The sequence below is a fragment of the Bubalus kerabau genome, chromosome 8 (assembly GCF_029407905.1).
Source record: "Bubalus kerabau isolate K-KA32 ecotype Philippines breed swamp buffalo chromosome 8, PCC_UOA_SB_1v2, whole genome shotgun sequence".
Lineage (NCBI taxonomy): Eukaryota > Metazoa > Chordata > Mammalia > Artiodactyla > Bovidae > Bubalus > Bubalus kerabau.
In genome coordinates, this window is record NC_073631.1 from 30,308,873 (window position 1) to 30,329,400 (window position 20,528).

The 20,528-nt window shown below is 37.6% G+C and overlaps 1 protein-coding gene across 1 annotated transcript in view; it reads left to right on the top strand.

Annotated features, from left to right (window-relative positions):
* Window positions 1-20,528, top strand: part of HDAC9 (histone deacetylase 9) — a 1,013,734-nt gene that overhangs the window by 725,271 nt on the left and 267,935 nt on the right. The window contains exons 16-17 of the mRNA XM_055589928.1: window positions 11,910-12,030; window positions 17,242-17,291. Coding sequence (XP_055445903.1) covers window positions 11,910-12,030; window positions 17,242-17,291 — 171 coding nt within the window. The remainder of the gene's footprint in view (window positions 1-11,909; window positions 12,031-17,241; window positions 17,292-20,528) is intronic.

Sequence of the window (20,528 nt, forward strand, 5' to 3'; positions counted from 1 at the left end):
AGGATAGAATAGTTGGCAATCTGAAAACGTTAAGAGAGTTCTTTATTTTTAAGTGACAGTCTGATCCACAAATCAAACTTATGTATTGTTTCATTTATCAAGGTAGAAAATTAATCAGAATGGATTCCTTCAAAGCTATTGTTCAGCATTAGAGTTGACCTTAGTCCTGCCATTAATTATCTGTGTACTTTTGTCAAATCATTTAAACCTTAGTGATCTTTGGTTTTCCCATGTGTGAGATGAGGGTGTTAGGCAGGATATTGGCTAGGATCTCTACCAGTTCTAATAACACTTGAAACTGGATGGCTGAGAAGTTAATTTGGAATATAGCACTCTCTTTGGTTGAGGGTAGACAAAATTTTAGTAAACTTTTTGCACGGAATGAAGCAGGGCAAAGACTAATAGAGTTTTGCCAAGAAAATGCACTGGTCATAACAAACACCCACTTCCAACAACACAAGAGAAGACTCTATACATGGACATCACCAGATGGTCAACACCAAAACCAGATTGATTATATTCTTTGCAGCCAAAGATGGAGAAGCTCTATACAGTCAGCAAAAACAAGACCAGGCGCTGACTGTGGCTCAGACCATGAACTCCTTATTGCCAAATTCAGACTTAAATTGAAGAAAGTAGGGAAAACCACTAGACCATTCAGGTATGACCTAAATCAAATCCCTTATGATTATACAGTGGAAGTGAGAAATAGATTTAAGGGCCTAGATCTGATAGATGGAGTGCCTGATGAGCTATGGAATGAGGTTCGTGACATTGTACAGGAGACAGGGATCAAGACCATCCCCATGGAAAAGAAATGCAAAAAAGCAAAATGGCTGTCTGGGGAGGCCTTACAAATAGCTGTGAAAAGAAGAAAAGTGAAAAGCAAAGGAGAAAAGGAAAGATAAAAACATCTGAATGCAGGGTTCCACAGAATAACAAGAAGAGATAAGAAAGCCTTCTTCAGCAATCAATGCAAAGAAATAGAGGAAAACAACAGAATGGGAAAGACTAGAGATCTCTTCAAGAAAATCAGAGATATCAAAGGAACATTTCATGCAAAGATGGGCTCGATAAAGGACAGAAATGGTATGGACCTAACAGAAGCAGAAGATATTAATAAGAGATGGCAAGAATACACAGAAGAACTGTACAAAAAAGATCTTCATGACCCAGATAATCACAATGGTGTGATCACTGACCTAGAGCCAGACATCCTGGAAAGTGAAGTCAAGTGGGCCTTAGAAAGCATCACTATGAACAAAGCTAGTGGAGGTGATAGAATTCCAGTTGAGCTATTCCAAATCCTGAAAGATGATGCTGTGAAAGTGCTGCACTCAATATGCCAGCAAATTTGGAAAAGTCAGCAGTGGCCACAGGACTGGAAAAGGTCAGTTTTCATTCCAATCCCAAAGAAAGGCAATGCCAAAGAATGATCAAACTACCGCACAATCGCACTCATCTCACATGCTAGTAAAGTAATGCTTAAAATTCTCCAAGCCAGGCATCAGCAATATGTGAACCGTGAACTTCCTGATGTTCAAGCTGGTTTTGGAAAAGGCAGAGGAACCAGAGATCAAATTGCCAACATCCGCTGGATCATGGAAAAAGCAAGAGAGTTCCAGAAAAACATCTATTTCTGCTTTATTGACTATGCCAAAGCCTTTGACTGTGTGGATCACAATGAACTGTGGAAAATTCTTCAAGAGATGGGAATACCAGACCACCTGACCTGCCTCTTGAGAAACCTACATGCAGGTTAGGCAGCAACAGTTAGAACTGTCTGAGTGCTGAAGAATTGATGCTTTTGAACCCTGTTGTTGGAGAAGACTCTTGAGAGTCCCTTGGACTGCAAGGAGATCCAACCATTCCATTCTGAAGGAGATCAGCCCTGGGATTTCTTTGGAAGGAATGATGGTAAAGCTGAAACTCCAGTACTTTGGCCACCTCATGCAAAGAGTTGACTCATTGGAAAAGACTCTGATGCTGGGAGGGATTGGGGGCAAGAGGAGAAGGGGACGACAGAGGATGAGATGGCTGGATGGCATCACTGACTCGATGGACATGAGTCTGAGTGAACTCCAGGAGTTGGTGATGGACAGGGAGGCCTGGTGTGCTGCGATTCATGGGGTCGCAAAGAGTCGGACACGACTGAGCGACTGATCTGATCTGATCTTGCTTTTAGTTTGTAAGCTATCGTGTAAATTGACTGTGCTTACAGTCCTGATTGGCAGCCAGAGAAAACATGAGTCCTCATTATATCAGATTGCAGTGGTTACATGGCTTTACTTCTTTTGGCATGACGTGGCACTGTTTTTTAAAAATTGAGGTAGTGAGTAGTCCCTCACGCCAATACCATTTAATTTGTTTCCCCTGTTGAATCATTCATACTGAGTTTAGTGATTCTGTTGGAAGTGAAAATCCAAACCAGCAGCTTTCTTGTCACCATAAGAAACAGATATGGAGGGGTCATTTGGTGTCTTCTTTGGGATTAAGCTCTTTGATTAGGTAGCCAGCTCTCTGGAGCATGTGTGCCCCTGAAGAAAGATGTGCTCTTCTGTGCTGAAGAAATTGCAGGGGTTGATCCATCATCTGTTAGAAATGCACTTGCAGTTGTTTTTCCAGAAGTGCTCAGGACTCTCAGCCCCACCAAGCCACCCACAGACATTTGCTTGCTCTCACATTTGTTTTGAGAATAATAACATTTTATAATGCTTTTGTTGGATTGCACATTATGTGGAATTTGCATTGCCTCTTTGTGATTCCTATTGAATAACTTTGTTTCGCTTAATTCATAAGTACAAACCATAAGCAACATACTGTGCTGAAATGTTTAACTCCTTTATTCAAGTGCCAACACAAAGTAATTACAAAACAATTCTGGGACACAGAACCACGCTACTGTTGCCCCTTCTGGGACTTCTCAGCAGCTCTAATGAGAAAAGTAGAGAGCAGGTTTAGTGTAAAATCTTAATATGCCAAGGAGCTCAGGGATAAAGTCTCCAGCACATTTGCCTGCACACAGAAGTGATTTTTTTAAATACCTTTTGTAAATCACAATAAAGAAATTGAATACTCTTTTGAGAAACAATTTTGAAATGTGCATATTTTCTGACTTCAACGTTACAAAGCACTAAACACTGCAAGTTAATGGAAATTCAATTAAACATTTGTTTTATAGAGTAATCTAACTAGATGGCAGCATATAACAGCTTACTGTTTTGTTTAGTTTGAAAAAAAAAAATGTGTGTGTATTTGTGTCTTAGAATCTAACCACAAAGCAATAAGAAACTCAAACAGGGAATCTTGTGAATAGTCTCTAAAGGATATGGTGGTTATGGAAAGAAGTACATGTGATTTAGATGTGGTGAGTAAACCAAGGTGTCATTACTCTGAGAAATATTTACAGAACCCAGTAGAGTATAGACCCTGGCAGATAAATAACATTAAAAAATACTTGTGCAAACCATAATCAGAATTAAGATGATTTGGAATTTTAATTCTGCAAAAAATGGGGAAGAATTAGTGTGGAAAACAACCAATAAAAGGAAGTAAGACAGGCTGCCTTCTGAGTCCGTTTTGAAAGTGATAAGGATTTTTTTTTTAAACAGGAGCATTAAAATTTATTAGCAAAAACTGACTAGTTACATGGTTTTGAACCATCTAAAAATTGGAGTGCTAAAGTAACAAAATATTTATGGTGACAGATTTATTTCATACATGATTATTGTTTAAAAAAATCAATGCTTTAGTGTAAATCAATAAAATGTTCATACAGTGTTTGAAAAATAATTACAACATAGGAGACTCAATTGCATAAAAATTGTGAAAATTGAACCAGTTACACTGAGGCATAACATTCTTATTTTCTAATGAAAATAAGTGGACATATTTCATAATAATGAAACTAGTGGACATAAAACTGAAAAAAAAATACATAGTACATATGCTTTTTACCACCCAGACATTTGTTACTGAATGGGCTTGCTGTTTCTAAAGTACATTTGAAATTGTTCTATGCCATGAAATATTTTTAAATAGATTGTAAAGAGTGAATCAAGCAGTATTACATGGAAGTAGATGGCACTTGTCATTTTGAAAGTCATGTAAACTATTTTTAACTTCTCAACCTTCTCTCTGCCAACCATTAATTTTAACTACTCCATAGTCCCAAATGTTGGTTAGTATAAGGTCAGTATCTTGAATTTGCTTATAAGCAGGAAGAATGGACAGCTCCCTCTAACATGAGATTCTTGACTTAGGTTGCCCACTAAAATCCCCTGGGTGGTTCTAAGTTCCTAGATGCCCAGGTTGTAACCTGACAGGAGTTAACCAGGAGCTCTGAACATATGATCCCAGACATTAATAACCTTTAAATTTATACAGCCGATTTCCAAGGTTCAACCAATATTAGAAAACAGTTTAACATAAGCTTAATGAGGTAGAGACAGAGAAGTGAACAGAGTTGTATATTTGGAGGTGAGAGAGTAACAAAGTAAACATTTACCTGAGAAACAAAGGTGGCATTAACTCAAAAGCATTATGAACAAAATGAAATTTATAATTGGGAAAAATGTCCATTATTTTGAGGTTATCATGGGATAGGAATATGAGTTCTAAAAAACCTCTTATTTTTCAAATACAATTAAGCATTTTTTAAAATGGACTTCAAGGAATACATGTAGCATCTTTTTGAAAACCTTCATAATGAGATCTCCTCTCTTGCTTCAACCATGGTAATTTATCACTTCAGTTATTATATTTGCTTGCCTGAGGCAAAGCTATACATAAAAATAAAGGATGTTTATTGAATTTTTGTTGTATATGAGGTAATTCACATAGCCATTTTAGGGCTTACCATTTTTACTCACCATTTTAGGGCTAAAAGTAATCAGTTAAATCTCGGTATGTTTATAAATGAAGAAACAAAGCTCCAGAAAGGTAGCTGATAGCAGACTGTGGGCATGTTATGGACACGTAACAGAACCCAGAACTTACGGCTTCTAACTTGAAATTCACTCTATTTTCATATGGCTGACAGGACCAAGAGCCTGTTGGGCTTCCTGCTTGCTTATTGGTAGCCTCCTTCCTACTTCTCATTCTTTTACTCTTCTTCCTTCCTTCTTTACTTCCTTCCTTCCCTTGCCTCTCCACTCCCTCCAATTCTTTCTCCACTTCTTGGTTTGTGGGATCTTAGTTCCCCAACCAGGGCTGAACCCATGCCCTTGGTAGTGGAAGTGGCAGAGTCCTAACCATGGGACCTTTTCATACTGTTCATGGGGTTCTCAAGGCAAGAATACTGAAGTGGTTTGCCATCCCCTTCTCCAGTGGACCACATTCTGTCAGACCTCTCCACCATGACCTGTCCATCTTGGGTGGCCCCACATGGCATGGCTTAGTTTCATTGAGTTAGACAAGGCTGTGGTCCGTGTGATCAGATTGGCTAGTTTTCTGTGATTGTGGTTTCAGTGTGTCTGCCCTCTGATGCCCTCTCGCAATACCTACCGTTTTACTTGAGTTTCTCTTACCTTAGACGTTGGGTACCTCTTCATGGCTGCTCCAGCAAAGCGCAGCCGCTGCTCCTTACCTTGGACAAGGTCGCCCATCTTGACCTTGAACGTGGAGTAGCTCCTTTCAGCCCTCCTGCATCTGTGCAGCTGCTGCTCCTTGGACATGGGGTTGCTCCTCTCAGCCGCTGCCCCTGACCTCCGGCATGGGACATGGAACAACAGACTGGCTCCAAATAGGAAAAGGAGTACATCAAGGCTGTATATTGTCATCCTGCTTATTTAACTTATATGCAGAGTACATCATGAGAAACACTGGGCTGGAAGAAGCACAAGCTGGAATCAAGATTGAGAAGAGAAATATCAATAACCTCAGATATGCAGATGACACCACCCTTATGGCAGAAAGTGAAGAGGAACTAAAAAGCCTCTTGATGAAAGTGAAAGAGGAGAGTGAAAAAGTTGGCTTAAAGCTCAACATTCAGAAAACGAAGATCATGGCATCTGGCCCCATCACTTCATGGGAAATAGATGGGGAAACAGTGGAAACAGTGTCAGACTTTATTTTTTTGGGCTCCCAAATCACTGCAGATGGTGACTGAAGCCATGAAATTAAAAGACACTTACTCCTTGGAAGGACAGTTATGACCAACCTGAGAGAGTATATTCAAAAGCAGAGACATTACTTTGCCAACAAAGGTCCGTCTAGTCAAGGCTATGGTTTTCCCAGTGGTCATGTATGGATGTGAGAGTTGGACTGTGAAGAAAGCTGAGTGCTGAAGAATTGATGCTTTTGAATTTTGTTGTTGGAGAAGACTCCTGAGAGTCCCTTGGACTGCAAGGAGATCCAACCAGTCCATTTTGAAGGACATCAGCCCTGGGATTTCTTTGGAGGGAATGATGCTGAAGCTGAAACTCCAATACTTTGGCCACCTCATGCAAAGAATTGACTCATTGGAAAAGACCCTGATGCTGGGAAGGATTGGGGGCAGGAGGAGAAGGGGACGACAGAGGATGAGATGGCTGAATGGCATCACCAACTCGATGCACATGAGTTTGGGTAGACTCCGGGAGTTGGTGATGGACAGGGAGGTCTGGTGTGCTGTGATTCATGGGGTCGCAAAGAGTCGAACATGACTGAGCGACTGAACTGAACTGAACCACGGGACCACTAGGGAATTCCCTAACTCTTCTTTCCCTACTCCTTTCTGGATAAAAACTCGAGGAGAACAGGTTATTAGATGATGAGGGAGCTATGGAAGGAGATAATGTATTGGGGGGAGGAGATATAAACTCTTTTTTTGTAACATTTAAAGAAGTGATTGGTTGTAGCATGTGAAATCTCCATTGCTAAGCTTGGGCATAAGCAGTGAGATCAGATTTTTTGCTTTGCTTAAGAGAGAAGTATATCCACAATAATGAATAGGTGTGAACTGATTCATTAAATATGAAGTATAGGCTTTGTAACAGAAGGTAACTTTGCCACTCATAAGTCATTTATTATTCTTTTCTTTAAGCCTGCAGCCCTGCAGATCTGTGTAGAATAAGAATGCATCCCTATATTTAGGGACAGTGGATAAAATATTTTCAGAAAATGAGATATATCAATGGAAATTCTTGCCTAATATGTCACTGCTTTGAAAATGATTAAAGAAAATGGGGTCTCCCCCCAGCAGAGGCAGGTACTTTGACTTGTCAAATATAAGTTGGACATTTTCTCTTAGTTTGGAACTGCCACAAAATGAGCCCTTTTATGTCCTCAGTAATACCAAACCAATGCAATCCATCTGTTCTGCTAAATTATTTCTAGTTCCCTAACCAAAGGCACTGCTTTTTCATGCATTTTATCATGATTTTATGCCCTTTATTATATTTTACAAAAGGTTCTGATTCCTCCAGGGCCAATGAGAACTGATTAGTACACTGGCCTCAATCCAGGCTTTGAACACAGGAGGGGAAGGAATAGAACTGTTTCCTTTTCTCCCTGCTCCTTGGCAAAAAAAAAAAAAAAAGAATCTATACCGTGTGTGCACTCTGTGTGTGGGTGGGTGTGGGTAGGCTGCATTTTATCCTGTTGCAATATGACTTTGTAGGTCATGTTCAGAATGTTCCTTCTGTAATCAGGTTGCAGTAACAGGCTTTAATTCAGAAAGACCACTTCTTTAGGAAAGAGCCATGGTGTGTTGTGAGACTCAATGATACGGTCGTTTTGAACAACATTAGTCGGACTTCAAACCTGAATGTACACTGTTTGGGGGGCTGATCTAATGAAGAAGACCTTGGTCCTCAGGTGCTTGGCACAGAGTAGACACTTAGCACAGGAGCTCCTTTCCTACTCTATAGGAAGAGACTACTTGAGTGCAGGTCACAGAGAATGGAAATAGAGTAATGATAGCCTACATCCTATATCACAGGGTGTCTTTACTAGGAAATAGAAGGGAGAGCTGTAAGTTTCCTTTCTTAGACCCATACTGGCAAGGTATTTAAGATCTGTGTTAGGCTCTCTAGTGAGAAATACCTGGATGGATACCCATGTCAACCCGTATATGCACTGAGTGTCCATATACTCAGAATTCTCAAAAATTCTTTTGGTCAGAATCATAGATGACTTTAGGTTGGCATACTGCCAGCTAAATATCTCTGAGAACAGAAATCAGTATCTCCCCACATTACGATTATCAGAGCACTTTATCCTATTTTGTGACTCATTATACTCTTGACCTTTGGCTCAAGAGCACATCATGAGAGAAAGCTGAAGGAATAAAGGGTACACAGGAAATTGAAAATATGGGAAGGGATTAAACGGGACAGTCTATATTTAAGCATAAACACGTCACTTAATAAATTACTGATGATGATACCAGAAAATGAAAACCGTTGGAGACTTCAGTTTGAAAGGAAAAGTAGAATATGATGAATTTAAGATATCTGATGATAGTGAGGCAAAACGAACTACTCCAGGAGGTACTCAGTCTTAAGGAAAAAGGAGAGCTGCTGCTATTTCAGCATTTTTAGCTTAGTCATTCACAGAGTTCCCATAGCAGTGCCTCTTAGAGATATAAATCTTAGAACGCGTTTTCTCCAGATCCTTTCTCCAGGTAGAAGCCGTTTTTCATATTGAATTCATTTCTACTGCCCTCTTTCTGTAGAAACATGTACACCTTGTTTGTGGGTCTTATTCTCCAGTGGGCATAGAAGCAGAAAGGATTGTAAAGAATTAGTGCTTATAACTTGGGACTTCCCTGGTGGTCCAGTGGTTAAGATTCCATGCTTCCACTGAAAGAGGCAAGAATTCAATCCCTGTTGGGGAACTAAGATCCCACATGCCACAGGAGGGAAAAAAAAAATCTAGAACAATCAACAACAACAAAGAATTGCTATTTATATATAGTGTAAGGATTTTTTAAAAAACACATTCTGTAGTAATAAAATGAGCCAGTGTAAAATTTTTCCTAGGAGTCAAAAAGAAGTATAGAGTGGCAGGAGAAAGAAATCAGAGGGAAAACTTGTGCCCTTTGTTACATTTTAGTGATGAAGGGGAGACTAGGGTATAAATCAGGGAGGAATACTCTTAGAGTAAGTGGACTACCAGGAGATCCAACCAGTCCATCCTAAAGGAAATCAGTCCTGAATATTCATTGGAAGGACTGATGTTGAATCTGAAACTCCAATACTTTGGCCACATGATGCGAAGAACCGACTCATGGGAAAAGATCCTGATGCTGGGAAAGATTGAAGGTGGGAGGAGAAGGGGACGACAGAGGATGAGATGGTTGGATGGCATCACCAATGTGATGGACATGAGATTGAATAGGCTCTGGGAGTTGGTGATGGACAGAGAAGCCTGGCGTGCTGCAGTCCTTGGGGTCGCAAAGAGTTGGATGTGACTGAACTGACTGACTGAAGCAGGCTGGGCCAGATGCTCTGCCCTTACTGTCAGTTAACTGATATTCCACAAGGGAATGACTGAGGTGCAGCAGGTGTCCTCTTAAGATTTATCAGCACTTGAGCTACTGTCAATAATTGAATCTTGTTAGCAGATTATTTTTCAAGTTTGTGATTGAGCGTTCAGCCTAGTGGGGTTGTGGGAGAATGAGAAGGGAGTTAGGAGATGCATGGAATGTATGGTATGTGAATATATATGACTAGTTTGTGAAAACATAGAGCTGCACTTATTGCTCATGGTATTTAACATTATACCAGAGGCAAAAATTTGTTGTAGAGTAGAAAAATGTCTTTATGGGAAAGGGGATGGAGCTTTATGATAGTAGCCCAAATGTGTGTCTGATTGTTAGCTAGAGCCGGCTTTGTTTAAGATATGGATGTCTGACTGTATCAGCGTGTAGATGTTAGTGGCTATGGATTTCATAGACTCATAGAAATGAGAGCGGGAAGCCCTGTTATTTCATGGTGTTCATTATTCTGCCAGACTGGGACTGGTTGCCACAGTCTGGTTTCAGTGCTGAAACGTTCAGTGCTGCTCGTTCCAATTTTAGATGACTCAGACCATGGAGTTACCACTGCTTATCTTGGGGGATTTTCCACCAGCTGAAATCTCACATTTAAAATGTTTCCCTTTAATAGAGACTCTGAACTTTCCTTTTCTCATTACTTGTCATTCTGTTTCTTTGATTGCTCTGGTCTTCCAGAAACATTTCCAAATGTGATTTTACCAGCGAGCCATCTAGGTCAGTAACATGTTTGTTTATTGATGAGAGCAGTGGCTGACCAGATGGCCATCATAAATTTGCCCTAGTCTTCAGCATTACCTGCCTCGTTTAATTTCAGCATTTAAACCTACCTGGGAATAAGGTCTCCAGAGCATATTTTTTTATTTTTCTAGAAATGTAAATGGGGTGTCAAGTATAGGCAACTTCAGTGCTTTGGCAATGAAAATGCCATAAGCATTTGTTTATTTATTCAGCACATAATGGCACAGTGTCAAAAAGTTTCTGTTTTACATCATTCCTATTACCTTCCTGTTACCTCTCAAGTCCCCTGCTATTCCTTTCGCACTGTGAAATGATGATTTATTTTCAGTGACAAGCACCACCAGCCAATAACCTTCTAGGAAGTATCAGTGTATCAAGGTTCTTTTCCCCGAACCTTTCGCCCTTGGAGAAGCAGACAGCAGCAGCATTACCTGAAGCCAGGGAGACTGAGCGTGGGGTTTTCTTGGTCCTGAGAGCAGCTGTCGTCACCTGATGATTTTACGTCAACTGATAATTCATGGTCAGGAACATGAGAAGACAGCATTCCCTGGACAGACTGTCTTCGAATTGTACTGTAGTTCTCTGCTAATAGATTGCCTTACAAGTGTCTTGTTGTGATACATATTTTAAATAAAATATTAACACTATCTGGGTAATTTTAGGAAATATAGCAATTTAAAAAATAAGGCTAATTAACTTCATACACCAGCACGGTGTTTACTGGTTTAAAAGATTTGTCAACTGAGAAATGTGACCGGGAAGAGCGCTTTTCCCATTGACTGAGACTCAACTTACGTGCAGTTTTGTCTATGTCGAAGAATCATTCTTTGTTAGCTAAGATGCAAGTTTCTGCCTAACGTGGATGTAGAAATATTGATTGAGTATAGAGTATCTCAAATTATCTCTGATTAAGAGTTATTGTTTTTGTTCAATTTCCATTCTGTCACAGACTAAGGCTTCTATAAAATACATTCAAAATGAGATACTACAATAATGAAATAAAAATTGAAGACATGCATGATTGTATCTGATTCAACAGGCATTTAAAATACTCTGTCAGGGGTTGCTATAAAATTTTCTCCATATTTACTCCCAAGTCTATGTAGACCTCCTCACACACCATTCTGTTCCTGAACTGTGATCAATTCCCATGTTATATATTTTGAATGATATTGGTCTAGATGAACACTGCTGTGAGGTGCATACACATGACGTGATCAGCGTATGGGGAATGATCAAATATACTAATGTATTGGTTTTTATGTTCTTTTAAGAAACAGTAAGGAATCTGTTTCAACAGCTTCTTTGGGTGAGTGTAAAGTAAGAATCAAATGAATTTACTTCTCAGCTAAGCAGTAGTTCCTGTTTTTAACTACATACTTTTACAAAGGAGTTAACTATTATTACCAAATTTTTATTAACTAGTAACTATTTATAGGTATCTTTTTATGCCAAAGAAGAATATGTTTTATGTCAGTTGCCCATTTAGGCTTGAGCAATCCATGGGATCTGAACTTTGTATACACTCATTTTTCATGTATTATTATGGTCCTTTGTTACGCAAATCAATGTCTCATTGCTCCATGATGAAACTCAGCCCATTATTAATCATCTTAAATGTGACTTGGGGTCTTATTTTCTCCTAAATGTTGTCAGTGAAGTACGGTAGACTTCTGCTGTTTTCTTTCAGCGAATTCAAGGTCGAAAAGCCAGCCTGGAGGAAATACAGCTTGTTCATTCGGAACATCACTCACTGCTGTATGGCACCAACCCCCTGGACGGACAGAAGCTGGACCCCGGGACGCTCCTAGGTCTGTATGGGCCTCCGTCGTGCTGAGATCAGCGCACCCGGCACTGCCGTTAGTCAGCACTGCTGGCAGCTCAGAATACTCAGCAGCAGTGTGGCCCAGAGCTCTCCCAGCAGCAGTGCCCTGTGCAGCTCGCAGCTTACAGTTAGCCAATGTAGATTAAGAAAATCCTGCTTTAGGGAAAATGGCAGGGCGGCTTTTATGATGTTGATTTTTATTTGTGGTTTTTTTTTTTTTTTTTGGATCTCATTTTTTATATTTCAAGATTTTTTTTTTATTTTTAAACTTTACATAATTGTATTAGTTTTGCCAAATATCAAAATGAATCCGCCAGAGGTATACATGTGTTCCCCATCCTGAACCCTCCTCCCTCCCCATTCCATCCCTCTGGGTCGTCCCAGTGCACCAGCCCCAAGCATCCAGTATCGTGCATCGAACCTGGACTGGCAACTCGTTTCATACATGATATTTTACATGTTTCAATGCCATTCTCCCAAATCTTCCCACCCTCTCCCTCTCCTACAGAGTCCATAAGACTGTTCTATACAGCATTTGTGTCACCGTGTTATAGCTGTTGGGAGTAAATGCATTGTGACGTTTGTTTACATTTTTAATCTACATTTTTTTTCACATTTTTCTGTGAATTTATCTTCACCTTTCATATTTATTTTGTGTCTTTCAGTTCTTTTCTTCTATGGCCTTAACACACACAGGGCACAATATAACTTATTTTAAATGAAAAACTCCATATTACTCTACCTAGAACCCTGTATTTTATAGTAAGGTTGCATTTTAAATCTTAATAGACTCTATGTAGTACATGTTTTAGTTATGGAATCAAATAGTAGTTGGCAGAAGTAGAAAACTAATAAAGCTAATCTTTATGATTTTTTCCAAACTTTATTATCAGATTTTGAAGTCAAATTTATGTTTCACTGCTTTATATAAACTTTGTATGAGTGATAGAATCAACAGTATTGAAGAAAGTTCATGACAGAAACATTTTAGCTGAAACAATTCTGTTAATTAAGTTTATTAATAATCTTTTATAATAGAATAATAATGCATGACATGGTGATGTATGCCCAAAAGATTATGTTTTAACTGAAAATACATTTTAGGACTTTTTCTTGAAAATCCCTTTCTTTCCAGTAAACCTGTTATGTCAGTTCCAAATTATTGGACTCTTTCACCCAATTCAGAATGATTTTGAGATGATTCTATGTTAACTGGTCCTAAATAATTTGAAACCAAGTGGATGACATGTAGTAGACAGGCATCTTAGAAAGCATTTATGAGGGGAAATTAACAGTCACCAATTTTAACATTAAAAATCTACCCTTTTAAAACAAGTGGCAGGCATCCCTAAATTTATGAACTAAGCATATATAGTTGTGTGTGTGTGTGTGTGCATTTATGCGCATGCCAGATGGGGAGAAATTGACAGAAAAGATAACACAGGAAGATTACTCAGTTTTTAGAAAACATTATGAAAATTTGATGAAAGACAGTTTGTATAGTAGAATTAAACTTATGTATACCTGTGGTGGATTCATTTTGATATATGCCAAAACCAGTACAATATTGTAAAGTTAAAAAAAAATTAAAAAAATAAACATATATTAACATAAAGCAAGTGAGTCCATTTAGATATTTACACTCTGTGTGTTATTTTTCTCTTTTTCTGTTGCTGGAGTCAATCTCTGCACATGGTGATTTTTACATAAAGCAATTTTTGCTGTGTATATTGTGCAATAAATTTCCTTATTTTAGCATGAATTAATAATTCCACCCAGTTTACCAAAATGATGAAGTAAATCAGACCATAACTTGCACAGTTTTCCGTGGTTGAAATACTTATGCATTTTAAGTATAAGAAACTATGTTCATTTTTATTATTTATTAATTTAGTTAGGAGAAAACAAGTAGAAAACTTTCCCCATTTTTTTTTTTTAACTAGATCTCAAACTTTGGATTTAATTAAGATAAATTTACATGTAGGTGTTTCAGAGATGCTCCACGATAACCATATTCCACATATTAAGAGAAAGGCCATATTTGTAAAAGATACGAAGTTTCAACTTTGGCAGCTTTGAACTGTTCTACTTATAAAACATGGCAATATCACTGTTTAATTTTTTTAATGAAATTTGACACTTTTGAGAAAAGCTGATTTTCTCAAAACATGCGTATCATTTAAAGATTTGAATATTTAAAAATGAATTCCAGTGTATAATTTAGAACTTGGATAATAGTCCTTTTCAAATATATATGCGATAAAAGCACCAACTATCAATTATTTATTTTTTACAGTTTTGTATAAATAATTTGGCCATTTATCTCATTAGTTGAGAGTATTCAGTGTGAAATAAAATTCATACTAAGATGATTTCAGAGTTAACTGTAGATACACATGTGGAGTTCCAGAGGCACCCCTCAGGGATCAGGGCAACAGTGTCAGCCTTGTGTGCAGGCTACAGGGGTAAAAGGGAACAAGGATATTGTATTGCTTGGTCTTGATGTCTAGCGCTAAAGTCAAATTTGATGATGCTTCTGAACTACATCAGTCTCTCCCATCAATTCAGAAACAACTTCTTCAATTCAGGGTCTACATTTAAAATCTTGCTCTTTTAAAAGTTTAACGTCTCGTATTTTTTCGTTCTTTATGAAATGTGAATTCTTGGGGCTTGTTTTTTTATTTATATCTCAAAGACCAGATTGAAGCTGCCATGTATGAATGTGTAGAAATTCATAGCCATCAAGATATTTTCTCTTTATCCCTTTCTTTTACCCCCACACTTCCTCTTCTTCCTCTAATCCCTCCCACCACAGATGGTGCGGGAGGGTTTGTCAGTGGACACACACAGTTTAATTGATACTACTACTTTCGATGGTTCTGGTGTTAGGAGAAAGGATTTACATAAAAATTCACTATGAGCAGATTCATCAGTCTCTGTATCATGAAAGACATCGATAACATATAAAATCATTAGATTTGAAAATGGGCACCATTGATCTCTTTAAATACTCTAGACCCTGTAAGATGACACTTTTAAAACATTCTCTCCAATCGTGTCTGGTGAGAGGTTTTCCTTAGCATTAATTTTCCTGTCATTCTCACTACCAGTTTTCATTATCTTGTGGCTAACTGGAGCTCAGTCCATGGATAAGGTGATGTAACGTTATTAAAAAATAAATCAAGTCAACTCAATGAAATAGGCTTTTCTTATACACTATTAAGTTTAAACTATTGATTAATTTGGTTGTTTAGTATTATTTAAACAATGCTGAAGTAGATTCTCAAGTATTATTTGTCTTCTATATTTACTTAGAGTTTAATGAAACTGGAGCCTATTATACAGAGTGAAGTAAGCCAGAAAGAAAAACTCCAATACAGTATACTAATGCATATATATGGAATTTAGAAAGATGGTAACAATAACCCTGTATACGAGACAGCAAAAGAGACACTGATGTATAGAACAGTCTTTTGGACTCTGGGGGAGAGGGATAGGGTGGGATGATTTGGGAGAATGGCATTGAAACATGTATAATATCATATATGAAATGAGTCGCCAGACCAGGTTTGATGCACGATACTGGATGCTTGGGGCTGGTGCACTGGGACAACCCAGAGGGATGATATGGGGAGGGAGGAGGGAGGAGGGTTCAGGATGGGGAACACATGTATACCTGTGGTGGATTCATTTTAATATATGGCAAAACCGATACAATATTTTAAAGTTAAAAAAATAAAAAGAATAAAATCACGGAAAAAAAAAAGAAAATCTAATTTACATTAAAAAAAATTACTTTATTCCATTGTAATATTACCTTTAGCCCTTTTCACTGACTATGGAAGGAGTTGTTCAGACATTAAAATATACATTATTTTTTATTTTAATTTCACATATGAATACATCCTTACAAAATATTCACTGATACAGAATTATCTTTGTTATGAGGAACAACTTAAGAAAACTTTTTACCATGCCCCAAGCTATCCATAAAAATGCTTATATATCTTTTACTGATATCAGTATTCCAGTTTTAATGTTTCTTCATGATTTGGGTATTTTTTTTTCTGTTGACTTACGTCTTTTTTCCATTCGAAGTCCTTATATGTATATATATAATGAGATATCTTACTTTTTCATTTGCACTTAGACATTTCTTTATAGTTTTCCATCGTTAACAATTGCATTTGAAAACTCAACTTGTACAGTTTATTGTTTTCAAAATAAACTTTCTTCTGTGACAGCAGAATCTATTTAGACTTTTACTGACATGACACATAAGATTCATCACAAACCTATTTTCAATTTTTATTATTTATTTCATTGATCATCAACAATTAGGATAAGTGAAATGGAAATTTGTACCTGGTTCTACCACTGATCTCCTCAGTGACCCATATGAATCACTTCAGAGATAGTTAACTATGATATAGAGATGCCCACTTGCCTTTCCTTTAGTTACTTTGTAAGACACAAGTCTTGGAGCTTTAGGAGTGGTAATTTTGGTTTTCTCCATACATGCAGTAGATAATATAGAAAAACAAAGTGCTCGTAAACAAAAATGATTAAAATATGAAATCTCAATTTCAAGAGATAGTCATAAGTAAGATTTTGACATTTACTTTAGATCCTGAAAAGGTTATCCTTTTTATGGTTCTGTGACTTATTTGTTTAAAATACTGTGAATAATGGAGAGGCTTATCATATACTTGGCCTCAGCTATATCTGAAATGTTTAGAATTTAAGGATAAGTCTGTATACTTAGATAAAAATTTTCGTATTTGGAGCATGTGAAAAATGAGAGTGTATTTCATAAACCTTGTGGCTCAGAGCATCACGTTAGTGGGGTACACTTAAGGAATGGCTGAGTTATATATGATAAGGTATAAATAAAAAAGATATTGTGATATATTATAAATTGTGTAGGGCAGTTGAAAAAAAATCTTGAGAATTAAATTTCATAGGTATGTGTTTGTTCATGTGGGGCAGTAAACTCTACAGGTAATAATATATGTGTGTATATATATATGTAACAATTTGCTTTGAGTTCTTAACAATCTAAAGTTTCATCAATTTCCCTCTGAGTCAAATGATAAATACCATGTGACATAATATTATGTATTAATAAAACGCCCACATTTTAAAACCTATAATTATATTCAAATTTATATATTTTTCATGTCTTTTTACTATGTAGGTGACTCCTCTCAAAAGTTTTTTTCTTCATTACCATGTGGTGGACTTGGGGTAAGTATCAGTTTACTGGTTTAAAAATTTTTTTTATTAGGGTATAGTTGATACACAATGTGGTGTTACTTTCAGGTGTACAGTAAAGTAAATCAGTTATACATATACATATAGCCTCTTTTCTTAGATTTTTTTCCTATATAGGTCATTACAAAATATTGAATAGAGTTCCCTATGCTAACTCCCTACTACTAACCTAACAAAATATTGAATAGAGTTCCCTATGCTAATTCCCTACTACTAACCTATAGTAGGTTCTTGTTAGTTATCTGTTTTATATATAGTAGTGTGTATATGTCAATGCGCATATCCCAATTTATTACCCTCCTTTTTCCTTTGGTAACCATAAGTTTGTTTTCTACATCTGTGACTTTCTGTTTTATAAATAAGCTTATTTGTACCATTTTCTTTTTAGATTCCATATATATACGATATCATATGATTTATGTCTTTGTCTGGCTCACTTCACTCAGTACAACAATCTTTAGGTCCATTCATGTTGCTGCAAATGACATTACTTCCTTGTTTTTATAGCTGAGGAATAGTCCATTGTGAGGCTTCCCTGGTGGCTCAGTAGTAAGGAATCCACCTGCCAATGCGGGAGACATGGGTTTGATCCCTGGTTCAGGAATATCCCCTGGAGAAGGAAATGGCAACCCACTCCAGTATTCTTGCCTGGGAAATCCCAGGGACAGAGGAGCCTAGCTGGCTACAGTCCATGGGGTTGCAAAAGAGTCAGACATGGCTAAGGTACTAAACGACACAATAGTCCATTGTATATATGTACTGTATTTTTTAAAATCCATTCCTCTGTTGATGGACATGTAAGTTGCTTCCATGTCTGGGATATTGTAAATAGTGCTGCAGTGAACATTAGAGTGCATGTATCTTTAAGAATAATGGTTGTACCAATTTATATTCCCACCAGTGGTACACTTGGTTCCCTTTTCTCCGCTCCTCTCCAGCACTTATTGTTTGTAGATCTTTTTGATGATAGCCATTCGGGCAGGTGTGAGGGAATACCTCATTGTAGTTTGATTTGCATTTCTCTAAAAATTAACAATGTTGAAAATCTTTCCACATGCTTTTTGGCCATCGGTATGTCTTCTTTGGAGAAGTGTCTATTTAGGTGTTCTGCCCATTTTTTGATTGGATTTTTTTTTTTTTTTTAAATATTGAGCTGCATGAGCTATTTTGGAAAGTAATCCCTGTTGGTTTTGCTTTGTTTGCTATTATTTTGTACCATTTTAGGGCTGTTTGTTTTGTTTATGGTATCCTTTGCTGTGCAAAAGCTTTTAAATTTAATTAGATACCATTTGTTTAATTTTGTTTTTATTTTCATTACTTTAGGAGGTGGATCAAAAAAGATGTGTTGTAATTTATGTCAGAAAGTATTCCACCTATGTTTTCCTTTAAGACTTTTATAGTATCCAGCCTTACATTTAGGTCTTCAATCCACTTTGAGTTTATTTTTGTGTTTGGTGTTAGCTGCTGCTGCTAAGTCATGTCAGTCGTGTCCGACTCTGTGCGACCCCATAGACGGCAGCCCACCAGGCTCCGCTGTCCCTGGGATTCTTCAGGCAAGAGCACTGGAGTGGATTGCCATTTCCTTCTCCAGTGCATGAAAGTGAAAAGTGAAAGTGAAGTCGTTCAGTCATGTCGGACTCTTCACGACCCCGTGGACTCTAGCCTACCAGGCCCCACCATCCATGGGTTTTTCCAGGCAAGAGTACTGGAGTGGGGTGCCATTGCCTTCTCCGGTTTGGTATTAGTGGGTATTCTAATTTTATTCTTTTACATGTAGCTGTCCAGTTTTTCCAGCACCACTTATTGAAGAGACTGTCTTTTCTCCATTGCATGTTCTTGCCTTTGTCAAAGACTAGATGACCATAGGTGCCTGGGTTTATCTCTGGACTTTGTGTCCTGTTCTGTTGATATTTAGTTCTTTTTTCATGTCAGTACTTAACTGCTTTGCTACCGTAGCTTTGTGGTATAGTCAGAAATCAGGGAGCCTGATTCCGCCAGCTCCATTTTTCTTTCTCAGGATTGCTTTGGCTATTTGTGGTCTTTTGTGCAGATTTTTTCTATAATTTTTTAAATCTAATTCTGTGAAAAATAGCATTGATAATTTAATAGATATTGCATTGAATCTGTAGGTTGCTTTGGGTTGTATAGTCATTTTCACAATATTGATTATTCCAGTGTAAGAACATGGTCTAATCTCTCCATCTGTGTCATCTTGTTTCTTTCCAGTTGCTCATCTTGTGAGTATAGGTCTTTCACCTCCTTTGCTAGGTTTATTCCTAGATATTTTATTCTTTTCGATGCAGTGGTAAATGGGATTATTTCTGTTGACTTCTTTTAAATAACATAAACTTCAGAAATATATTCTTTGACTTATTTGGTCAGTTGTGCTTAAGGCTCTTTCTCAGTATAAAAGTTATTCTGGACTTCAGGATTGGCCAGATGATTTGTAGGGCTCAGTGCCACATGAAAATGCAAATACCCCTGTCCAGAAATTATTAAGAATCTCAAGATTGTGAAAATACCTAAGTAATCCAAATGTCAGACCCTTAGCACTGCAGGTTCCTGTGTGAAGCTGATTTGCTAGACATTTATATTGCTGGAGAAAAGGTAATACAAGAAGGTTTAACATAGTGTTATAGCAGATTTCAGTTTTCAGTAGTTACATTCAGTATGCAGATACATTATATTCCTGGAGAAAATGGCGTAAACTTCACAAAGCACTTTGCATTGTAGGACATTTTGTTTGTGAACCTCCTGAGGTATTTTTGTCTTCAGTAATTAATGAAGCCTTTTTGATCCAGGATACTTATACCATATTTCAAAGACAAAGTTATTTGGATCTGACAGTGTATGAGGAAAAATGTCGATATTTTTGTGGGTCATTAAAACATACCCTATAACCTATAGTGTACTTAAAGTTAGCCCTTACCAGTAACAAGCCATAATCCTAAATAAAATGAAAAGTGAAAGTCATTCATTCGTGTCTGACTCTTTGTGACCCCATGACTGTATAGTCCATGGAATTCTCCAGGCCAGAATACTGGAGTGGGTAGCGGTTCCCTTCTCCGAGAGAACTTCCCAACCCAGGGATCGAACCCAGGTCTCCTGGATTGCAGGCGGATTCTTTAATGTCTGAGCCACTGGTAAAGCCTTCATCGTATAGAACTGAGTGCTAAATCAAGATAGGCCAAAATAATTGTAGATCAGGTT